General features: G+C 36.3%; 1 protein-coding gene across 1 annotated transcript in view; it reads right to left on the bottom strand.

Annotated features, from left to right (window-relative positions):
- Positions 1–25,574, bottom strand: part of LOC148946240 (regulation of nuclear pre-mRNA domain-containing protein 1B) — a 51,366-nt gene that overhangs the window by 8,314 nt on the left and 17,478 nt on the right. Inside the window, exons 2-4 of the mRNA XM_089097882.1 lie at positions 23,488–23,730; positions 16,577–16,764; positions 4,852–4,951 (exon numbers count right to left, since the gene is read on the bottom strand). Coding sequence (XP_088954008.1) covers positions 4,852–4,951; positions 16,577–16,764; positions 23,488–23,730 — 531 coding nt within the window. The remainder of the gene's footprint in view (positions 1–4,851; positions 4,952–16,576; positions 16,765–23,487; positions 23,731–25,574) is intronic.

Here is a 25,574-nt window from a genome sequence, read left to right as displayed (position 1 = left end):
TTATCTATTGGACGGCTATTTTATAGCTAGAGCTTGGCACTATATATAGTGAGTAGCGATGCTCTAATATACAGAAACTCGAATAGGTTCGTAGTCAATCTTTAACCCTAGCTGAAGCAGCAGCTTTTAAAGAGGCTTGATCCCCGAAAGCAATCTTTGCCCTGCAGGAATTTCTTGTAAGCAGTGCGTCAGATACGCCTAGGTACAATAGATTAAAATGGCACCACCTCTTGCAGTCCCAAAAAACACTCAACAACCTTCATGTCCAAATCTATGAAGAATAGTTCAAGCTGAATAGCAGACATTATTAGCATTAATGCTGTCGATCTTAACTGTTATTTTATCTCCAGGGCGAGAATATTGTCAATACGCTCATGCTGGGCAATTTTATTTATCGCAATTTTTCATCCTGAGAGATTATCTAAGTAACGCGCCACTTTGTGATCATAACAGTCGCATGATCTACGTCAGAATGGATTTGCAAGGCTCTTACACTTGGCCGTCGAGCAGTGAAATAACGATTATAAATGGTCACTCTTTTCATTTATCACTAATAAGGTCTGTTGCAAACTATTGAGCCTATCAGATAGCCAGGGATAGGCAAGGTTGGTAGACATGGCGCTTAAGTGTGGGAGCGAATGACAAAAACAGGCATATTAGGCCGAGAATTTCACCCTTTAAGCTGTTTCATCACGTATTTCAGGGTATTGTCAGTGGCGTTAAGGCTAACGTGCTTCATACATAGATGGCTAGTTTCTTTCAAAGCATCGAACTAGCTCTCAAGTTATTCATGGGGTTAGAGAATTCAGCTTCCGACTGGAAAATAATGGCATCTTAAAAAGCTCGAAATTGAACTACGAAAAATTCAATGCTGGGCAATACACAAAACAGTCCAAAAGTTGTGTAACAGAGTCCATTTTAGCGGGTAAAGACAAATACAACATTTGTAATTTATAGCATTATGCGCAAAAACTTTCAGTGATGCTCAAGATCATCTAATGGCAGTAAACATCTAGTGGCCGAAACTTGGTCAAGCTATTTAGAGAGTATAGAAGGGAAATGTATAGAATTAAGTAAGGAAAATTGGAGCGATTTTGTGTTGTAACCTATGAGAGAAAAGGATTATGATTTGGTAAGAGATGTCGCGTCAGAAGATATAAGGAAAGTTGTCAGGAATATGAAAGAAAGGTCTAGACCCGGAACAGATGGAATACCAGCAATTTTGATAAAGAGGTCACTTAGTGTGATATTGCCTGTGTTAGTTTACATATTTAATAGAATTATTAGTAATGGAGTATGACCTTCTGCGTGGAGAACATCGTACATATATTGGTAAGATGGTACCTATATTTAAAGTGGGGAGTCCTAGGGATCATGAGAGTTATAGGCTGATAATCTTGGCTCCTATATTTAGCAAAATCTTAGACAAAATTTTAGATAGCCGGTTAAATGATTGGCTAGAGGTTTTTGGAGTTATGAATGAAGAACAGGGAGGTTTTAGAAAAGGTTTTAGTACTATGGATAGAGTGTTTATTTAAGTGGATTAACTGAAGAGTATGAATCAGGAAAAAATAAGTTACATATTGCATTTTTGGACTTAAAAAAGCGTTCGATAATTTTAATAGAGTTCTGCTTAAAAAAGCCAAGAGGATGTGGGGCTACCTTCCTGTTTCATTCGTTTGCTTGTAAATATATATTTTGAAACTAGTGCAATAGTAAGAGTACGTGGGCCGGGTCTTTCAAGGCCTTCTAAAGTTAAGAAAGGAGTAAAGCAGGGAAGGGCCTTGTCACCTCGACTTTTCGGTCTTTTTATTAATGACATTGTTGAATTTTTAGCAAAAAAATGGGCTCCAACAGTAGGATTAGGTAATAAAAACTTCTCAGTTGTTTGCGGATGACACAGCTCTAGTGGCGAATTTGGCACACGATTTACAGAAGATTCTGGATTTAACAGATGATTATCTAAAGATGAAGTGCCTTCAGGTAAATGTTCAGAAATCAAAAGTAGTTATATTTAACAAGATGAATGATAAATGTGAAAGTAAATTTTGGTTTGAGGGGGAGGAGATACAAGTTGTGGATAAAATTAAGTATCTTGGATATATTTTTCAAAGTAATGGAAGATGGAATTTAAATATAAAAAAACGTTAAACCGGGGAAGAGCAGCAATGTTTACAATTTCCTGGAATAATGTAATAGGAATAAAAAATTTGTCGTTACACAAAAGGGTCTTTTTAACGAGAATAATGCCCATTTTACACCACGGAGCAGAGATTTGGGGACATGAGAAAGCGGCTCAGCTAGAGAGTATTCAATTAGGGTACCTTAAGAGATTGCTTGGGCTGCATAGAACAACTCATTCCCAGTTTTTAAATGGAGATCTAGGTATATGACCACTAAAAAATTACAGGCTAGTCTCAATGATTAAATTTTGGTTGAGAGCCGTCCAATTACCGAGTGACAGGTTACTTAAGGCAGCTAATGAAGATTTACTCTCGCAGAGAAAAAAGATCATGGCAAACAAATAAAATAAATAAAAGTCATTTTAAACAAAACAGGATTTTCTTTTGTTTGGAATAAAGGTAGAGGACCAATGGACATAAATACAAATTGGGAGGATGAGATTAAGACAGTACTAGAGAATCAAATGATCCAGAAATGGAGTGAAGAGATAAAAAAAAAATCAGAAACATTAAACTTTCATAAGGATGTTAAGGTGGTTTATGGGCAGGAGTTCTACCTTAAGCTGAATTTACCAGCTAGATATTTGACATTGTGGATGCAACTCAGGGCTAACTGCCTGCCAATTAACTCAAGATTTAGGAGGTATTCTAAAGAAAGCTGTCCCAATGAAGACAGATATACTTGTCCGCTTTGCAGAGTTAAAGAGGATTATTTAATGCATTGCTTGAGCCGATCCCAGGGGCTCTCTACGATAAGGGACGGGATATTTGGAAAGAATGAGTTGATACTTCCAGGTGTCTTAAATAGTACGTCGCCTCAGTTTATTTGTAGAATAACAAGATATCTGAAAATTTTGTTAAACAAAACGAGTAAAGCTTAACTCATTTTCAATTTATATCTGGTTTAAGAAAACAAAATGAAGAAATTTAAAATGGGGCGGGGGGTCTAATTCGAAGTTAATTTATAAGTGGGTGCAATTACGAGCCAAGGTGACGTCTTTTCAAATATAATTCTTATTTATTTTTCTTTTATAAAAAAAGCGGCAGTGATTAATACATTTGCAAAGAGTATTGAATGAGGAATTACATTGCATTTCTCTTTTGTTACTAAAGTGTTGAGCTCAAATTAAATTTTTTTAAACACAATTTTTTCAGCCGATAGTTGGAAAAATTGGGGGGGGGGGGCTGTCTTGAAGTTCTCGCTAAACACTTCTTATTAAAATTCAACGGCTCTTGTGTTTGAGCAGTCTTTCTTAAAGAATTATGACAAAGAGTCAAATTTTAGCGTAAAGAGAGAGGGCCGACGAAGGGGCAGCAACTCTCTCCCACATACATTGATTAATGTCTGTCAGTTTTAAGTTTTATTGCTGTTCCTCGATTTCACTCGTAAAAAAAAAACTTGTTTTTAAGTGTATGTTTCATTTAAGTGGTTGTTGACAATGGCTGATGCAAGTTCATTATATTTATGCTTTTTATGATGATCGCCGATGTAAGTTTATTATATTTGTGCTCTTTTTGTGTTCATGGCCGTATATCTATACCATAGATAGCGCTGCTTTTCTTCCAAATTTAGCAAAGTTTAAACTGCAACTGATCGTAAGCCAAGAGAAATCTTTGAGAGAACAATCACTTTTATTAGTCACTTCTATGCTCATTGGTCAAAAGCTGAGTGAAGCCCTTTAGTAAGCTAAATTTAACATTATAGTCACTTGAGCCTTTTGAGCCTTTTTTGTTCAATAATTTTTCGCACTTTTAAAGAAAATTAATGGTATTCTAGAGTTGAGACAAAAAAAAACTTCAAAAATGATGCCGCAAACCTATAGGTGATGGTGAAACTCTGACTACATTTTCAAATTCAGCCTAAAAAGTTTTATAGAGCTATCCTTTAGAACCATTTTATTTCTTAACCCAAGAAAAAAGATTAATTTGGCTCATTGCACAGCCTTATCCGTAACTTTAAACTTCTTTGTGTTTTGAATCAAAGAAAAGAAAATCAAAATACTATCTAGAAGCCTTTTTCTTAATGCAGCTTAGTATACAAAATTCAAAAATATAACTAAATTTTTCCTAGTACCCACGATTTTTTTTTTTACCGTTTATAATTATAGATACCAAGGAAAATCTAATTTTTATCGTATTAGAGAAATTTACTAAACCAAAAAAATTGATTTTTTTCATTCAAACCCGTCAGATTAAAAGAAGAGAAAAAACAAATTAAACATCTAATGAAATAAACATGCTGCGATTGCATTTTTGAAATCAACTAATTTGATTAGAAAATATTTTAGTTTTTCAGCCCCCCACAAAGTTTAAATTCTGTTCCCTAATGTTAACTGAACAGTGTTGTTTATATTGGATCCTAGTATCGGTTAAATAAAAGAATTTTCTAATACAGTAGCCTATTTAGTTTACTTTCGTTCATTATTGAAGATCCTTTAATGACAATGTATTCAAGCTTTCGGCTATTGAAAATAGGTCGATAATCAGCAAATAGTCACAAAATCAACGCTTTTCCCCACTTCACAAGCCTCATGATTTTACACAGCTAGGCTTCGTTTTTAAAACGGCAAAAAATATATGCAAGCTAAGTACATACATACAGATAGAATTCTTCTTTTTTCACAATTCACAAATGTGTTTTTTATCCAAAAAGAAAAGAAGCCCTCACCTGTCAAATCCTCAACCGATTTAACTTCTGATATCTCTGGCGGCAGTTTCGAAATACGCTCTCTCACCACAGCGTCACATGAGGCAGCATTTTCTAGATCCTAAATAGAACAGAATATAGCACTTTCTTTTTAGTTTTGGCAATATTTCTAGACTAATAGCAAAGTTCGAAGACTTATCCTATGTTAAAGCGGGAAGATTTTAGCTTCAAAAATTTGCAGATTGCCGCTTCTCAAAATTTGAGTATCTTTTAAGATCCGTCCTAGCCGAGTGGTTAGCACGCTAGACTTGAAATCCTTTGTCTGTGAGGATGGAGGGTTTGAGACCTGGTGTCACTAGTTTTTAGGGTTAGAACAATGGTCAGTGGAGTGACTCTGTAAGCTTAGCCAAAGTCGACCCAGCTCTAAATGGGTAACTGGAGAAATCTAGGGAAGATAAACAGGAAGGGTGTGCAAAAAAACAGGATGGCTACCCCCCCCCCCCATCGCACTTCCTGACTGAAGGACATGAAACGGAGATCAGCACCGCCGGTAGGAACTGTTAAGTTCAGTGCCGTATTATTTGCCTTTTTATTGTTGTATATTTGAATTGTTTACTTATTTTACTTATTAGCGCTTTATGATTTTTATTTTCCTCAATTAATCCTGTGTGTCACCGTATATTTATAGATAAGTTTAAGATATAGGTCATAAAGATATAAAAAATAGAAACTTTTAATAGAGTTTTGAGACAGAAAAAATAAGAGGAATGAACAGTTGGTATAGTATTTGAACTGAGACTTTTCAGCAGGGCTGTGGAGTTGGAGTCGGAATTTTAATAAATTTTTGCTAAATGGAGTCAGAGTTGGAGTCGGGAAATTGAAAATGCTTGGAGTCAGATTTGGAGCCGGTTATAACTTAAACCGACTCCATAGCCCTGCTTTTCAGTGTCAAAAGATAACAAGAATACCAATACTAAACCCAGAGTGAGAATTCGGAAATTAAGACAAAGCAGCAAAAATCCAAGCACAATAGCTAAGGATAAACAATATTTTGCTTCATAGTGTGCTTTGAAAGGTAAACTGTTATAAAAAGAATAAAAAAGCTAATTCAGTTTTTAAGTTTTAGTTTTGAAATTACCTGAGACTTGGAATTTTAAATCCTTTCTTTTCTACATTCATACACAAAGGTAACGAAAACCGATACATAGAGATGGACAAGAAGAGTTGTACATCATTATTATAAAGGTTTTGTCTAATAAATGATATAAATCCCCCCCCCCAATCTGAGAATACCTAGGCCCATTGCAGCTCGTATTCATACTTCATTAGGATTGGAAAATCTGCACAAATAACTCTGAAAAAAGTGCAAGAAAGCAATTCCCCCATCCCTTGAGGCGCGATGCTTAAAAGAGAAACAATTGTCTATCATCATTCGATATGGGATTGACTTAGAAGTAGTGGAAGCCCTTGCTATCCAGAAGGGGCTCCTTATTTGGGAGACAATTGGACACCTTCCAGACCATCACCGTATATTACGACCGTGCACATATATTTACAGGCGAACGGGGCTCCAAATATGGGAGAGTAAAAATAGCCTATGACGTTAAATCTACTCAGGTAAGAAACTAGATCTAAAAACAGGCTGTGACGCTGGGCGAGCATCAAATTATTTCTTCAGGAATTTGTCACATAGAGCCTTACATGGACATAAAACGAGAATTATTATTTAAATTTCCGAAGAGAGAAAAGGGTTAAAAGAATTTTACCAACTTTACAGAGAGGAATATAATGCAACATTGCCATATGAAACAGTACCTCTAATATCTACTAACCCAAAAAAGCTGAGGGGTTGGGGAAACATGTTACATAGAGTTGGTTAAGTTAGGTTCGGTATTTAATATAATGCGTTCTGGACGGCCTGCTTTTCTGTACTTTCCATAATTTTGTCACTAAAGTATTACATTAGGACAATAATTATTTTACAGATTTACTCCTTTTCAAAAGGGTTAATTATCTCATGATCAACATTTATAACAAAACTGATTGACATGGGATCAGTCTGTGAACTCTTGGCATCATGACTAGTGCACGCATTTTATCTGCATTCCATTTAGTCTATTAAATTAAAAAAAGCGAGTTTTTTTAACTGAAAGTAAGGAACGACGTTAAAACTTAAAACGAACAGAAATTGTTCCGTATATGAACGGGGCTGTCCCCTCCTCAACGCCTCGCTCTTTATGATAAAGTTTTTTATTGTTTAAACAAATAGAGTTGTGTAAAAGTGAAACCTTATCGTAAAGAGCGAGGCAGTGAGGAGGTAACAGCCCCTTTCATATAAGGACTAATTTCTGTTCGTTTTAAGTTTTAACGTCGTTCCTTACTTTCAGTTAAAAAACTTGTTTTTTTTATTTAATTTTTAAACGTTTTTGAATTAATGCAGGTTTTGATTTTGGATCACCGTACATAAATAATTAAAAACAAAATTGAATATTGATTTTACTTTTATTTGGTTAATGGCTTTCTCGAAACCTGTTTAATTTTATTTACGAACGTTTTTATTAGTAATAAATATGCGCAACTTACGAATTAACTTACGTAACGAACCTCTATATTCTTATATTTTTAATACGTATATTAGAGGGTTCGCTCCCTAGTCAATACCTTGCTCTTTAAGCTAAAGTTCGAATTTTGTTCTAATTCTTTAAAATTGGCCCCTTAATCACAAATGCCGTTAATTAAAATAAATAGCTCTTATGAAAGTACTAAAAAATCTTTGGCTTAAAGAGCGAGGTATTGACTAGGGGATGAACCCAATGATTTACGTAATGTTTTCTGTCATTTTAAGTTTTGATGTTGCTTCTTACTTTCAGTTAAAAAACTTTTTTTTATATATATAATTTCTGATCTTTATTTAAATAATGCTGGGAAATCCGGCGCCCCCTTCATAGCAATATCCCTTCTCCCATGAAAACGTCCTTCGTGGTAAGATCCTCCCACATAACCCCCCCCCACTCCCCCCCCCCACTACTAGAAAAAATCCCCCCTGAAAACGTATGTATACTTCCCAATAACCAGTACTATATGTTAACATTGGGTAAAGTTCATAATTTTCAGACCTCCCCCCGGGGAATTTGGGGGATTAAGTCATCCTAAAAGACATAATTATAATATTTTCGACCATGCTGAACGAAATGACTATCTCAAAATTTTGATCGGGTGACTTTGGGAAAAAAATGAGCTTGGGAGGGGGCCTAGTTGCCCTCCATTTTTTTGGTCATTTAAAAAGGGCACTAGAACTTTTAATTTCCGTTTCAATGAGCCCTCCCACGATATTCTAGGACCACTGGGTCGATACGATCACCCCTGGGGGAAAAAAAACAAACAAATAAACACGCATCCGTGATCTTTCTTCTGGCAAAAAATGCAAAATTCCACATTTTTGTAGATAGGAGCTTGAAACCTCCGCAGTAGGGTTCTCTGATACGCTGGATATGATGGTGTGATTAAGGTTCTAAAACTTTTAGGGGGTGTTTCCCCCTTTTTTCGAAAATCAGCCAAATTTTCTCAGGCGCGTAACTTTTGATAGTTAGGACTAAACTTATATATTTGAAATCAGCATTAAAATCTGATTCTTTTGATGTATCCATTGGTGTCAAAATTTCTACAGTTTTCTACAGTTTCGGTTACCATTGAGCCGGGTCGCTCCTTACTTACAGTTCGTTACCACGAACTGTTTGATAAGTAATTTTCTCTCCGAAGGCAGATAGAAACGTGTTATGGAAACTATTCTTCACTGAATAATTCATAATTGCCTCATAAATTTTGATAAAATAAGTTAAACGAAATAAATTAAAGATATTAAAGATATCAGTATTAAAAGACAATTCGTTTGATATGTATGTTGAAAAAATTACAGCATCCCAATCAAACATAAGAAATAACGATACGGAATTAAGTATAGCCTATTCATATTGGCAAAATTGATATCCTATGTCGCGGAAACAAAAAACTAATGATAATTTAGCACGAAAATATATTTAATTAATAATTAATTGTATTTCAACCTTCTTTATAAGCTTTATCCTCTAGTATCTCAATAACATACTGAACACATCTCAACTTTGACAATAGGCATGAAATTTGAGAACAAATGGTTTTTAGTAATGGATTAACCTAGAACTAATTTTGTCTCCAAAGCCGGATAAAATCGTCTCTTGGAAACAAAAGATACAACGACGTCAGAATTTATACTTCAATAATTCTTAATTTTCTAATAACTTTTGATGGATTAAGTTAAACGAAAAAAATTAAAAATATTCAAAAACAGCATTAAAAGACAAATCATTTGATATGTATATTGAATAAATTACAGCACCTAAATCCAACATAACAAATAATGATATGGAAATAAATGTAGGCCGTTCAGTTAGACAAAATTGATATTCTATCTCGGGGAAAAAACTAAATTTCTTTTAATAACGTTTGAATATGATTAAAATAATATATACAATATAGAATTTCTTGCATTTTTTCTGTTTTTTTTGGAAAATGTTGGTAAGGTCTTAGTAAAGTTGACTTCAATAAATCTGACTTTACATAGACTGATCAGATGCCTGTTTAACCAAGTCCAATTAAACAATAAACCGAAAAGATTAAAAAGAAACTTGGAGAATATTGTGCGTTTTTAGAAAATGTTGGTACGGTCTTAGTAAAGTTGACTTCAATAACTCAAAAAAGAACAAACAGCTACAATCACACAGAGTCAGACACAGAAACATGTAAACACCCGATCAGACACACAGGCATAGTGAGAGAGACAAAAACATCTACAATCACACAGAGTCAAAAAATGAAACAAGCAATCACCCACCCATACGCACAGGCTTGGAGAGTGAGAGAGAAAAACACATACAAACACATAAATTCAGACATGCAAACCAACAAAGACAGGCACTGGGACATGCAAACATCCGCCCAGGCACACAGGCAAAGAGAGTGATAGAGAAAAAAACATACAAATACATAGATTCAGACATACAAACCGAAAAAGGCAGGCACTGAGACAAGCAAACACCCACAGGTTTAGAAAGTCAGAGAGACAGAAACACTTACAATTACATGGATTCAGAAATACAAACTGACAAAGACAGGCACATGCAAACATAAGCCCAGACTCACAGGCTTTGAGAGTGAGATAGACAAAAACACATACTAATACATAGATTCAGACAAATAAACTGACAAGAACATGCACTAGGACATGCAAAAATCCACCCAGACACAGTCAAAGAGAGTGAGAGAGACAAAAAACACATACAAATACGTAGATTCAGACATGCAAACCGACAAAGACAGGCATTGGGAAAAGAAAACACCAGCCCAGGCACACAGTCAAAGAGAATGAGAGAAAAAACGCATACAAATACATAGATTCAGACATACAAACCGAAAAAGACAAGACATTGGGAGAAGCAAACACCCGAGATACACGCTTAGAGAGTGAGAGAGATAAAACACATACAAACATAATTCAGACATACAAACCGACAAACACATGGACTAGGGCATGCAAACACCCGCTCAGATACACAGTCGAAGAGAGTGAGAGAGACAAAAACACATACAAATACATAAATTCAGACATGCAAACCGACAAAGACAGGCACTGGTACATACATACATCCGCCCAGACACACAGGCAAAGCAAGTGAGAGAGACAAAAACTCATACAAATATATAGATTCAGACATACAAACCGACAAAAACCTGGGACATACAAACGACCACCGAGACACAGAGGCTTAGAGTGTGAGAGACAGAAACACAACCAAATACATAGATTCAGACAAACAAACCGACAAAGACATGGACTAGGACATGCAAAATCCGTCTGGACACACAGGCAAAGGGAGTGAGAGAGACAAAAGCGCATAGAAATACATAGATTCAGATAAACAAGCCGACAAAGGCAGGCACTAGGGCAAGGAAACACCTGCCCAGACACATAGGCTCAGAGAGTGAGAGAGACAAAAACGCATACAAACACGAAATTCAGACATGCAAACCGACAAAGACAGGCATGGGGATATGCCAACACCCACCCAGAAACAAAGGCAAAGAGAGTGAGAGAGACAAAAACACCTACAATCACGTAGAGTTAAAAAGGGAAACACGCAAACACCCACTCAGACACACACGCTTAGAGAGTGAGAGAGACAAAAAAACATACAAACACATAAATTCAGACATACAAACCGACAAACACATGCCCTGGGATATGCAAACACCCGCCCAGAGACATAGCCAAAGAGAGTAAGAGAGACAAAAACGCTGAAAAATACATACATTCAGACATGCACACCAACAAAGACAGGCACTGGGACATGCAAACATCCGCCCAGAACACTGGCAAAGAGATTGAAAGAAACAAAGAAACACATACAAACACATAGATTCAGACATGTAAACCGACAAAGGCAGGCACTGAGACATGCAAACACCCGCTCAGAGACACAGCCAAAGAGAGTGAGAGAGGCAAAAACTCTTACAAACATAAATTAAGACATGCAAACCAACAAAGACAGGCACTGGGACATGCAAACATCCGCCCAGACACACAGGTGTCTGGGCGGGAGAGAAAAAAAACGCATACAAATACATAGATTCAGACATACAAACCGACAAAGGCAGGTACTGAGACAAGCAAACACCTACCCAAATACACACAGGTTTAGAGAGTCAGAGAGACAAAAATACTTACAATTACATGGATTCAGACATGCAAACCGACAAAGACATGCACCAGGACATGCAAATACCTGCCCAGACACACAATCAAAGAGAGTGAAAGAGACAAAAACACATAAATTCAGAAATGCAAAACATTACGACATGCAAACACCCGCCCAGACACACTGGCAAAGAGAGTGAGATAGACAAAAAGACATACAAATACATAGATTCAGACATGCAAACCGACAAAGACAGGCACTAGGACATGCAAACGCCCGCCCAGTCAAAGAGAGTGAGAGAGACAAAAACACCTAAAAACATAAATTCAGACAAGCAAAACAACAAAGACAGGCACTGGGACATGCAAAAATCCGCCCAGACACACAGGCAAAGAGAGTGAGAGAGACAAAAAAAAATACAAATTCATAGATTAAGACATGCAAACCGACAAAGACAGGCACTGGGACATACAAATATCCGCTCAGACACACAGTCCAAGAGAATGAGAGAGACAAAAAACGCATACAAATACATAAATTCAGACATGCAAACCAACTAAGACAGGCACTGGTACATACATACATCCGCCCAGACACAAAGTCAAACAGAATAAGAGAGACAAAAATGCATACCAATACATAGATTTAGATATGCAAACCGACAAAGACAGGCTTTGAGAGAAGCAAGCCCCAGCGCACACACACAAGTTTAGAGTGAGTAGACAAAAACACATACAAACACATAAATTCAGACAGGCAAACCGACAAAGACATGCACTAGGACATGCAAACACCCACCCAGACACACAGTCAAAGAGAGTGAAAAAGACAAAAACACATACAAACACATAAATTCAGACATAGAAAACCGACGAAGACAGGCACCGGTACAAGTAAAATCCCGCCCAGACACACAGGCAAAGAGAGCGGGAGGGACAAAACCACATACAAGTACACAAATTTAGACATACTAACCAAAAATTACTGGCCCTGGGACATGCAAACACCCACCCAGACACACATGCTTAGAGGGTGAGAGAGGCAAAAGCAAAACCAAACACATAGATTCAGACAAACACACCAACAAAGACATGCCTTAGGACATACAAAATTAGAGACAAAAACGCATACAAACATATAGTTTCAGACATACAAACAGACAAAGACAGGCACTGGTACAAGAAAACAGTCGACCATACAAAAAGAATTATAGAGTGAGAGACAAAACCACATAGAAACACGGAAATTTAGACATGAAAACCGGCAAAGACAGGCACGGGGACATACAAACACCCGCCCAGGCACATCAGCAAAGAGAGTGAGAGAGATAAAAACGCATACAAATACACAGATTGAAACAAACAAACCGACAAAGACAGACACTATGACAAGCAAACACCTGTCCAGACACACAGGCTTAGAGAGTGAGAGACAAAAACACATACAAATACACAATTCAGACATTCAAACCAACAAAGACAAGTACTTCAACAGGCAGGCACCCGCCCAGACACACAGGCACGCTCAGGCAAACAGGCAAAGAGAGTGAGAGAGAGACAATAACGCATACAAATAAATAGATTCAGAACTAAAGTGGAACTTTTTTTTCTCTTCTTTGAAAAAATTTTGAATTGAACTGTAGCTTTTTTTCTCTTCTTTGAAAAAATTTTGAATTGAACTGTAGCTTTTTTTCTTTTCTTTGAGAAAATTTAGAAGAGAACAAATTTTTCTTCACTTCTTTGAGAAAACTCAGAATTAAAGCGGAACTTTTTCTCTTCTTGGGCAAAAATTGAGAAGAGAACTTAAACTTTTTCTTCACTTCTTTAAGACAATTCAGAACTAAAATGGAAATTTTTTCTCTTTGAAAAACTTTAGAATTGAACTGTAGCTTTTTTCTCTTCTTTGAGAAAACTCAAAAGAAAACTGAAACTTTTCGTCACTTCTTTGAGAATTAAAAGTGGAACTGTTTCTCTTCTTGGGGAAAAATTCAGAAGAGAACTTTGTATTTTCTTCACTTCATTGAGACCGACACTTTTCGGTCTCAATGGGGAAAAATTCAGAACTGAAGTGGAACTTTTTCTATCTTCTACGGAAAGTTTTAGAACAAAAACTGAACTTTTTTTCTCTTCTTAGAGAAAATTCAGAACAAAAGTGGAACTGTTTTTCTCTTCTTTGAAAACTTTGGAATTGAACTATAGCTTTTTTTTTCTCTTCTTTGTGAAAATTCAGAAGAGAACTTGAACTTTTTTTAACGTACTTGAGAAAGTTCAGAATTAAAGGGGAACTGTTTCTGTGCATGGGGAAAAATTCAGAGGTAAGCTTGAACTTTTATTCAAATATTGAACAAAAATTAAAATTAATGTCGGACTTTTTCTCTTCATTGAGAAAACTCAGAATTAAAGTGGAATCTTTTCTCTTCTTGGGGAAAAAATTCAGAAGAGAACTTGAACTTTTCTTCACTTCGTTGAGAAGTCAGAATTAAAGTGGAACTTTTTCCCTTCTTGAGGAGAAATTGAGAATCCAAGCATAACTTTTTCTATCTTACACAGAAAAATTCAGAACAGAACTTGAATTTTTTATCTGTTTTGAAAAAATTCAGAACAAAGAAACTTTTGAAAAAAAATTCAGAATTGAACTGTAGCTTTATTCTGTTCTATAAGAAAATTCAGAAGAGAACTTGAACTTTTCTTCACTTCTTTGAGAAAATTCAGAACTGAAGTGGAGTCTTTTCTCTTTGGAAAAATTTAGAATTGAACGGCAGCTTTTTTTTCCTCCTCTTTGAGAAAATTCAGGAGACAACCTGAACTTTTCTTCACTTCTTTGAGAAAATTTAGAATTGAACCTTAACTTTTTCTACCTTATACGGAAAAATTCAGAACAGAGCTTGAAATTTTGTTCTCTTCATTTAGAAAATTCAAGACTGAAGTGGAACTTATTTCTCTTCTTTGAAACATTTCAGAATTTAACTGTAGCTTTTTTACTCTCTTCTTTGAGAAAAGTCAGAAAAGAATTCGAACTTTTCTTCACTTCTTTGAGAAAACACAAAATTAAAGTGGAACTTTTTCTCTTCTTGAGGGAAAAATGCCTGAGTTCCTAGTTTCTTACATGAGTAGATTTAACGTCATAGGCTATTTTTAATCCCCCATATTTGGGGCCCTGTTCGCCTGTAAATATATGTGCACGGTCGCAATATACGGTGATGGTCTGGAAGGTTTCCAGTTGTCTCCCAAACAACGAGCCCCCCTGGATAGCAAGGGCTTCCATACTCTTAGACAGGCTTCAAAGATTTATCAGTTTTATCAAGACACTCATGGACATGTTTGTAAGTGGGAGTGACGATCTTAGGGTTTTCCTAGCTGGTTTACACCAAGTTATCTGTGTTTCATATTTTCTGTTAGATATAAAATGTTATATATTAGACTACTGTTTCAGTGTAGATGCAACTTGACACCCTAAAACAAGCATTTATAGTCGATACGTAATCTCAGACAAAGTAAATATAGGTACACACCAGGGACGTCTAAGACCAAGTCTTCAAAAGCCGTAGAAGCAAAAAAAATATATAAGCAAAATGTAAAATTTTGTTGCATAAGTACATTTCGTATATTTCACTTTTAGATGATTTTTATAGTGTTTTCTTTACTCCAGCCTTACCAAAAAATTTTGCATATTGGCTTGCATAAATTATCATGCTTAAAACGGAACAGGGTAAAAAACTTACTGTCGGTGGGAGTCGAACCTAAGAGCCTTAGGTAATCATTAAAAGCTTCGACCCGTAGATCGTGTATCATTAATTAAATGGGTAACAAGCTGAAATTCAGCTAAATGTTTTTCTACGAGTGTATTGAGAATAATTTTATCAAAAGCTTATTCGTAAATCAGCTGCTATAAGACTAAGCCAAGCATTATTTTTTTTTAGTTTAATACATATGTGTTGCGTTTCGAACAATCGTTTCCTAATAATGCGTTTCGTACGTTTCCTAATTACCTAAGGTCAAAAGTTTTGGATGATCTTTTCTTTAAAACAATCGGCTAAAGATATTTCAAATATTGTTAAACATTTTAATATTATTTATTTATTGTATGTCGTTTCCCAAATAAAGGGCCATTAAACCTTTTGGGATATTGTTCTTGTTATTGTTACTTTATGGAAATAAATGGAACTTTAATGTAGAAAGAACAGGAATAAGTACAAGGGGTCTGAAACAATCCAAATGCTGATTGTTCTCTTTCTTTTTCATAGGGGCAATCAAATATAATCCCAAACAATCTGGGATCTTACCGCGTGGTGGTTCCCAATACGTGACTATTGCAATGCAATTCTTTGAAACCATGCAAAGCAAATACATCCAGCGGAAGTTTGTTCAACAATTTGCAATCACATTACCCAAAAGCCTGGAATACAGCATAAGCTAAGATATTTTAATGCTTTAGTTATGTTAGTGCTCAACTGAAAGAACAAAATAAGACATGTCGTCCCCGCCAAGAAAAGATTCAAAGCCCTAGTTAAAGATGAGGATACCGGGATTGCAAATAAATCAATAAATTTATGGATAGCAAATTTGAAAAATCAAAAACACGAATGTGGAGAGAAAACAGAGCAAAAGAACGGCAAAAGAAAAAAACTAAAAGGGATATTAAAAAAAAATGGTAATTAAGAGAAGGGAAAATGGATTGATGCAAGTGTATTACTAGCAAAGGTGTACACGGTCGACATTCTAGGGCTAGGATTAGAAGAATGTACAGAAGAGGGGATGATAAAAAAAATTACATAAGGAAGACACAATTGAGACCTATATATTTGGACTATCCATTTGTTGTCCTATTCTTCTAATCTTCATAAGGAGAAATGTAGGAGTGTAGTTTCTTAAAAGTAACTTAAAGGAAGAAGAAAGACCCCTGCGCTGGGTGAAGGAATCTTTATTTGGAATAAACTTTTGAAAGTTCCCTTAATATCCATAAAGAAGACTGTTTGATTAAAACGCGTGTGACAGAGTTCAATATATAATCATTACCTGCAAGGCTTTGAGAAGTTCATCTGTCTCAGGTGGATCTGATGGAGGGATTCTTGGAGATAGGGTCAAATGTATCTCCTTGGTTCCATCAGGTCTTTCAATTACCTCAGTTTCTGAATGTCGCTTTTCTCTACTCTCTCTTGGTTTCTTTGCAACGGGCTCAACAGAGGCATCCGAGTCACTTGCATCTGTAAGAAAAAGTCTGTTTAGGGGTGAAGGCTAAAAGAAAAAAGAAAAACCAAAAAAAAAAAAAAAAACCACACAACATTAACATGGTATAATTTACTTAGAGTATAAATAAAATATATGCTTCCAATGCATGAATTCAAAATCAATAAATGTTTCACTAAATCAAAATTTCTATTCACCTTAATTTAAACATAAAATTTTGGAAAAATTACTGGTCGCTCCTATAACGTAAACAATAAATAAATAAAACAAAATTTTACATTTTACCTCATAAGCCCGCTTTAACTTTTCATCTTTTTTTCCTAATTCCAGCTCATTGTACGAACTTACAATAACAATTGTTCAACCCCCGACGGTGGCAAGGAAAAGGGGGAACTAATAAAATCAATTTACATGGCAGTGTGGAAAAAAATTAATTTTGTATAAACTTCAGAATTTTCTGTTCTGTTTATCTCCGTTCTGTTCATATGGCAGTTTTATCCTGCGTTACAGGTCACTCAAGTTCGGGGTTTAGTTGTTGGTGACTGACAAACGAAATGCTGCGTTCTTCTTCTGTTCTCCATTAGTTTTTCTAATAATTTTATTGCAGTTTAGAATGTTGTCTTTCCTTTTGATTGTTATCCATCCCACATTGTATTTCCTGGCTACTGGGCCTTAAAGGGCAATACTTTTGCTTTCGTTGTTAATTGACTTACTGGTTAACAGAGATAATTTGAGACAAGGTGAGACAAAATAGAGACAAGTTGTTATTCTTAAAATGTGTAAATATAAGGCGGCTAAAATACTCTTTCAGAGCTGTCAGAGGACCATCTCTTTCGTTCAATATGTAGTAGCTTCAGACTTTCTTGATTGAGGACAGATGAAACTGCACAGAATTACTTCAAGAAAAAGCCTGCAGTTGAATTAAAACACAACCTTTGTAGCTCTTCCTGGTACAAGAAAGAGACAGACGGTCCCATTTATTGAGTGCGGTCAAGGGCCCAACAAGTAACGATTTCAAGCCCAGAGTGGCCCCATCAGTGGTCATATCGTCTGAACTAACAAATGGATTCAAAACCGGATTTGGATGATGTTTGTCTAGAATTTTGACTGGCCTGCCCGTGTTTTTTCCAGCTTGAGAAATGCCCTTGAAAAAAGGAGTAAACAGGTCTGAAACAAGTTTGGCCAAACATTTAAGTTATTATTGGAGAAAAACGTCTTCTATTTAGTATCGCTTTTATCACAGACTTCTCACGAATTCTTGACCATTCTTTGACTGGATTCGTAATTCCAAATCTTTCGAGAGGGGGATTTCAGGGCAGCTTAGGAATAAACATGAAACTTTGTGTATCTAAAATAGCACTTATTAATTTTATCAGTGTCACTGTCGGAAAGTAGAATAGATGCACCGGCGAAGTAAATAGCATGAGCCTGGCACACCGAGCGATAAATTGATGCAAGTGGTTTCCTGGAGTATCGCTCCCGATTTGGAACAACAGTCCATAACCACGTTCAACGACGGCGGTTGTGTGCTTCACAGGAGCGTTTCTGAAATCATTCAGCCGAGGTATTTTAAGTCTGACACAGCAGAAACTGAATTACTTTCAAGCGTAATAATGTTACTTCTAGCCGCGTTGAAAGTTAGAAACTTGCACTTATCAATATTAATAGAATGTCTGATAGACCAAAATTCACTTTGCAGTTAATAAGATAAGTCGGTACCATGAAGCAGAAGACATGATGAGATGTGGCTCAGACTCTTAGACACTGCATATTAGAAAATGACAGAACTACCAAAACTGCTTTGCCTTACGCTTCTTTTGATTTTAATTGATTCTGAAACTGTGCCTCTCCATTTGGCAGATACTGTCAAATTTGCGTACCAAAATTTTGATATATATATATATATATATATATATATATATATATATATATATATATATATATATATATATATATATATATATGAATGAATGAATGAATGTTATTAATAACCTGTCTGACAATCAACAGAAAAAGACAGAGCACAAACAAGAAAAGAAAGAAAAAGCAAAACTGGCCAGAAAAACAAATATAAACAGAAACAACTACATAATAACATAACTATTTGAAAATGTGGGCCCATTCGGGATCCAGAAGCTCTAGTTTTTTCACGTAATTCTGAATTACCTCCTCTACGGCACTCAGAGGCTCAACAATTGTGCATTTTCGCAACAATATGGCAGTTTCTAACAAAAGGCGGCACTTAAGAAGATATCGGGCATACTGGAAAAATACCGACCTCATGTCTTTCTTGTTTCGTGCACTCAGGAGCTTCCAAAAAGGAGACAGGTACAAGACATGATGCAAAGCTACTGCATTATAAAGACGAGCCAAATATTTATGGCTTGAATTGCGACGGCTAGTGACAACACCCGCGTAGGCAATGCGTACTTTTCAGAAAGGTGTTCGAAAAGCAAAGACTGGGTCTCTCGAAGATTACGACCAATCGGCAGGTCAAGGTAGGTAACGTGACTAGACGGTGTTACGGTACTTCCACCAAGCCTGATGTAGTATTATCTTCAGGGCAATTAAAAAACAAAACAGCAGACTTTTCTACAGTAAACTGCAAACCAATATCAGCATAACTTTTTTCAAGACGTGAGAAATTATTTTCCAATGAAGAAAGCAACCGAGACAGATTTAAAAGATCATCTGCAAAGCCCAGAAGTGACAAGTCAATATGCTTGCAAATATAACTCGGAGAGATAACCTGTTGTGCATCATTAACACTGTTATTATACAAAGTAGGAGACGTAATAACCCCTTGCTTAATTCCCTTATGTACGGATATCTCCCCACTAAGCTCACCATCTTGCAAACGAACATGAAGCTTGAGGTTCCTATACATATCACGTAGTGACCTTACAATAGAAGAACGCACGCCTCGCCTACACAGCTCAACCAAAACCTGGGCATGAATCCCAGAATCAAAAGCTCTCCTGACATCATACTGACCTAAGATCAAAGTTTCTCGCGAGAGATGAGCATCAAGTAATATGTTAGTAAGAAGATAAAGTACATGGGTGCACCCGAGGCTTTTTCGAAAACCAAACTGGTGTGGCGGCATCTCACACTTATCATAAATCTCATCAAATAAAACAATCTCGAATAGTTTACAAAATACTGAAGATATCGTTACTGGCCGATACGAAGAAAGCTGTTCGGCTGGCTCCCCCTTCTTTAATATCGGGATAATCATACCCACACTAAAGCAACTCGGGACTATCTCTTGTGTCAAAATCATCTGAAACAGAAGGGCAATGTGATGCAATGTGATGGTAAAGAACATAACCTCCTAAAGAAAGATGTAGATCACAAATACTATCCCAGCTTTTTGAGTGTAACTTTTTCAGCTTTTTAACGGCCTGGCAAATTAAGACCGGTGACACTGAGAAATCATCAAGTGTCGGTAAGCATAGAAACCAGCTCATTCTCGTAATTAGACTACAGAACTGGATCAGGCGCTTTGAACTCGGACTCAAAGTAAGCACTCCACTGATTAGTAGAAATAAAAGACATAGGCTTAGCTTCTTCAGGCTTAGACCGAAGCGACCAAATAAGGCTCGGATTCTTACTGAGCTTTTGCTCAAAATTTTCTTTGAGGGTTGCACGGTGGGCATCTAACGCTTTATTGAACTTTCATTAGTACGGATTCGAATCTCGTTCACTATTCCACAACGTGGCTTCCCGCTATCATGCCAAACTTTCAGCCATAGCTTCGCCGACGCACAAGCCGCCGCTAGCTCCGGATTTCTAGACCACCCTTTCACCTGCGATCTATTACGGATAGGCTTAACAGGAACTGCTACACTCTCCGCGAGACTCAGAGCATACGATATTTCTGCACAGTACATGTTTATCTGCAGACGTATTTCACTTTCACTGCAATACGAGTTTGCATTTCTCTGCAGCAGATGGAAAGGAACTTTTATTTGACTCAGAATATCGCCAGAAGTAGCCGCAAAGAGATCATTCGACACTTGTTTCCAGTCACTGTATACTCTCCATTGGGATTTTCACGGACCCGACAATTTTGGACAGTCCAGTGTTACTGACAATGACAAAGGCAAATGCTCAGAGTATGAACCATCAGCTGCAACTTTTACTTCGTCACTCACTGGGAAGTTCGTTAACATATGGTCAAGATTTGAGACGGTGTTGGCAACACTGATAAATGTATAAGCTTTATCCTTATCAACGACATTTAAGTAATCAGGAAGGGAACCTATAACGATTTGAGTCCTTTCAGATTCGGTATTAAGTAGGTCACATTGAAGTCCCCTATTAATAGAACTTTTGTATTCCCAGGAATTTGAGCTTTCACGAAACGGTTTAGCTGAGTACATGCAGCCGTGAACTTGCTGTCCGAGAGGATAGATCTATAATTAGTAGGAAGATAGACGTTTATTATCATAGTATAGCGAACTTTAACAGCGAGGAAGTGTTTACTTGATGCTAAGTTCAGCCCGAAGAGACTTTCTCACCAAAGTGGCTGAACTACCAGATGGCCGACCTCTGGATTTCACACGTTCAGCTGGCTGAATAAAACACTGGAGTGAACTTGAGAACTTGAGCAGGTTAGTGTTGTCCTCGGAAAGCAGGTGCTCTTGTATACAAATTACTTCATTTGTTAGGCCCATAGTATCAAACAGAACTGTTTTCTCAAGTGCTTTCCCATTTATATTCCAAGACAGAATACTACACATTTTGGGAGCGTGATCCATCTTTCAAGTTTTTTCTGTTATCAGGACAGGCATAGTAATAACATGTTTGCCTAGTCGAATTGCAATTCAGGTACCGAGTAGGATTTTGACAAGGGTTCTCAGGGGAGCTTGTGTGGCCAGTTTCTCCACAGCGGCTACAAGTTTCAGCTTCCTTACAGTCCGCCGCTATGTGCCCCACATGAAGACACCGGTAACACCTTCGAGGCAAAAAGCAGAATTCGTCTAGACAGAATAGTTCGAAACCAATTTTAATCGGGTTCGTTAGGGCAGCGGACAATGCACTTTTAGAGGGGTAATACATTTTAAACGCTTGCAAATTGCCGCACTTGATTGGTTTTTTACATTCTTTTGAGAGACTTTTCAGAAGGTCCTCCGTCACGTTGCTGGGGAGACGTTTCACTATACAGATGAACTGGGAATTAACAAATCGATTGTCAATTTTATGAGTACTTTTGAGGGCAGCTGAGAATTTTTCTGCTGCCTGCTTCGAAGAGACTGACAGCTGCCATTGCTTATTTCTCCGCCTGAGCACTGCATCCGCTAATGTTGTATCACCCGATGCCAAGCTTACTATAAAGTCCTTACGCTTTCCTCGATCGTCTAACTCAGGAGGCATATTCTTCACGACAACCGAGAACAGCTGTTTTTCCCCATTTGTAGTTTTAGGTACTGACGAGGAGGCTGTAGGCTGATTCTTGGAATCAGCAATAACTTTCAAACCATTGTCCAGAGTATCTTAACTTGCGGGAAAACTGTTGCAGCTAACTGTCCATTTTTCTCGTCATTTGGTTCACTTTGGTAGTGATACAGACTGCAATTTCGTCACCAAACGTGGGAACAGACTCCGGTTCGAGAATAACGAAAGTCGGAAGCTCTTTACCGTTCTTAGCACAGCGCCATATGGCTTTCGCAATATCCGTCAAATTATCACAGTCTTTTTTGCATTCGCGTAATCGTTCGTCATATCCGAGTTAACCCTCATAGTAAGTCCACAGCAGTTTTTTGGCTTCCATAAAATAGGCATGATCAAAAAACTCTATTCCTCTGTTAACAAACATATTACTCTTACATATTACTCAAAATTTTAAACCTGGATTCAATACCAGCACAGTTTTCATTTCGTTAATCTGGATTAAGTCCAAATACATTCACCAATTTCTTTGATAATTAATAATATCGAATTCTAGACAGATATTTAATGGTTTAACTATATATTCAATATTTTTCTGGTGGTTACCTTGCGAGAAAAGTAAGTGAAGCGTTGAAGGCTGTCTACCTTGTCCCCGCAATTTAAGGGGCAAGCCCAGCGGGTACCACGGCTCTTGCTAACAACTTGCTAACAACCCCCCTCTGCTTACTTTTCTTTCCCTAAATCAATTGTAGCGTAAATGCCTCTAAATATCAGATGACCTATTTATTTAAAATCGCACTGCTTGATGGCTAAACTCCAATATTATCACAGAAAAAATTCGAATTCAGACCACTTTTACAAAATATAAATAAATGTCCAGAAACTAGGTTAGTAGATTAAGCAAAGGCTTTATTATAGGTCAGGAACTATAATCTTTTGACAAATATTGCAAAATCTAACTAGCTTCACTGGGATTATAATTCACTGAAAAAGCTTACTGGTTTGATAATGTTAATAAAATATCCAATTTATGACAGATACATTCACTAATTCACTGAAAACGCTTATTGGTTTGATAATGTTAATAGAATATCCAATTTATGACAGATACATTCACTTTGAACTCTGAATCAATACTCAGAGTATTGATTATATATATATATATATATATATATATATATATATATATATATATATATATATATATATATATATATATATATATATATATATATATATATATATATATATATATATATATATATATATATATATATATATATATATATATATATATATATAACTGATGGCTGCTGCCTGTATCCTAAGTTAAATAAAAATCTTACCTAAAGCATTTCGAAGCTCCTGAATGAATGCAGAAGAGTACACATGTCTTTGTTCCCATACATTGATGACTTTGTTAAGGCTTTTGAATAGTTTCTCGTCTCCCTTATAAATCGACAAATGCTTATAAACTGGAACTAAAACTTTCTGAAACTCCGTACCAAATTCTGTGCCTTTCTTTCGGCTAGTTTGTATCACATCATTGGCTAAATAGACGTAGACCAGCTTCCTGGAGCTATCAGGTGCTAAAAAAAAAAACTCAAACTATATTATGTTCATGATCTGAAAAACGTCAGAGAATATTTTAGAATGAACACAAAAAATAATGTAAAGCATTGACATGAAGCATAATGTTCAAGACGATGATTCTTATTAGATTAAAATGTACTGTGGATAACATTTCGGAGCGAAATAGTGTAGTTTTAGGACAGGCTAAGGATGCAGTGACCAGATTACATTAACTATTATTAAGTATCTGAATTTCATCCTGAGTTTTTAGATTACGAACAAGCATTTCATGAAGCAAATAGAAACAGTTTACTCAAAAAAATAATTCTTATTTAGTATACCAGATAGGCGTGATAGAGTCATTGCTGTATTGTACAAGTGCAATATTGTTAGTGCTAAAGTAGGACACAAGTTTAGCAGCAGGTTTGGTATGGAGTTGGGAGTTAAACAGGATTGTTTTTCATTCCTGTTCATATGGAACATCTTGATGAATTTTGTCCTAAAAAACACAGCAATAACATGATATTAAATGAGAAGATAAGACTCTCTTTGACTTAGACTATGCAGACAATATGAGCGTTGTAGAAAAAAACGTGGGAGAAGCTTATGATTATTCAAATGTTTTACAAATTAGGGAAGCGGGAGTAGGTTCAAAAATAACACTAAGAATACTACAATACTTAAATTAGGAAAAAGAAAAACAGAGATGAAAAGATTATGTTAGATACCAAAAAAACCTGACTGAGCGGATAATATCTCTTACCTTGATAGTCATATAAGTGAGGAGCGGGATGCAGTAAAAACATAAAAAGCAGAATATAAGGTATTGGTTCGAAGTTGAAAAAAAATAAGTAGTATAGAGTAGTAGAAAGATATCTTAGCAATATGACTATTATTGAGGTTTGTCTACTAGAAGCAATGTGTAATTACTCTAGTTAAGCTTGGTTTTGAAATTTCAGGGCTTCAAGAGATGAACACAATGTACCAGCTGTTTTTTTTTTTTTTCATAGGAATTAGCGGTTTTGGTGCTGATTTTATATATATTTAATGAGCTGATTTCAAATATGACATTATTTTTTTTACTGGGAGCTCAAGTTTTTAGATTTGAGAATATAATACGATGTAAGACATATTGACGACAAAAGACATATTGCCCGACATGTCCTTGTTGGAAGGACATGTTGGCCGACATGTTCTTCGTCTAGTCCGTTAGAATTTATTTGGAAGGTATAAAGAGGGAAGCTTTGAATAGATTGAGATGGAGAAGGGGCGTGCGTAGCTGTAGCGATAATGATTACCCCTGAAAAAAAAACGAAAAAAAACAACAAATAAACACGCACCCGTGATGCTTCTTCTGGCAAAAAATACAAAATTCCACATTTTTGCAGGCAGGATCTTGAAACTTCTATAGTAGGGTTCTCTGATACGCTGAATCCGATGGTGTGATTTTCATTAAAGTTCTATGACTTTTAGGGGGTATTTCCCCCTTTTTTCGAAAATAAGGCAAATTTTCTCAGGCGCGTAACTTTTGATGGGTAAGACTAAACTTGATGAAACTTATATATTTGAAATCAGCTTAAAAATCTGATTCTTTTGATGTATCTATTGAAATCAAAATTCCGTTTTTTAGAGTTTCGGTTACTATTGAGCCAGGTTGCTCCTTACCTACAGTTCGTTACCACAAACTGTTTGATAGAGTTGCACGCTCCAATGCTATTGGTATTATAAAAATAATGCATACCCAATCGTATGCTTGATACTCATTGACCACAATACTACATCTATAAAAAGCATAATTTGATTTTCTGGGAGAACAATATTGATTGGCAGCCTGGCAGTCACATGCATTCTGAAACTGTGA

This window comes from Artemia sp. Qi Xiang Cuo, chromosome 12, assembly GCF_049724085.1.
Source record: "Artemia sp. Qi Xiang Cuo chromosome 12, ASM4972408v1, whole genome shotgun sequence".
Lineage (NCBI taxonomy): Eukaryota > Metazoa > Arthropoda > Branchiopoda > Anostraca > Artemiidae > Artemia > Artemia sp. Qi Xiang Cuo.
Note: the sequence above shows the minus strand (reverse complement) of the source record. Positions and strands in the feature narration are given on the sequence as shown.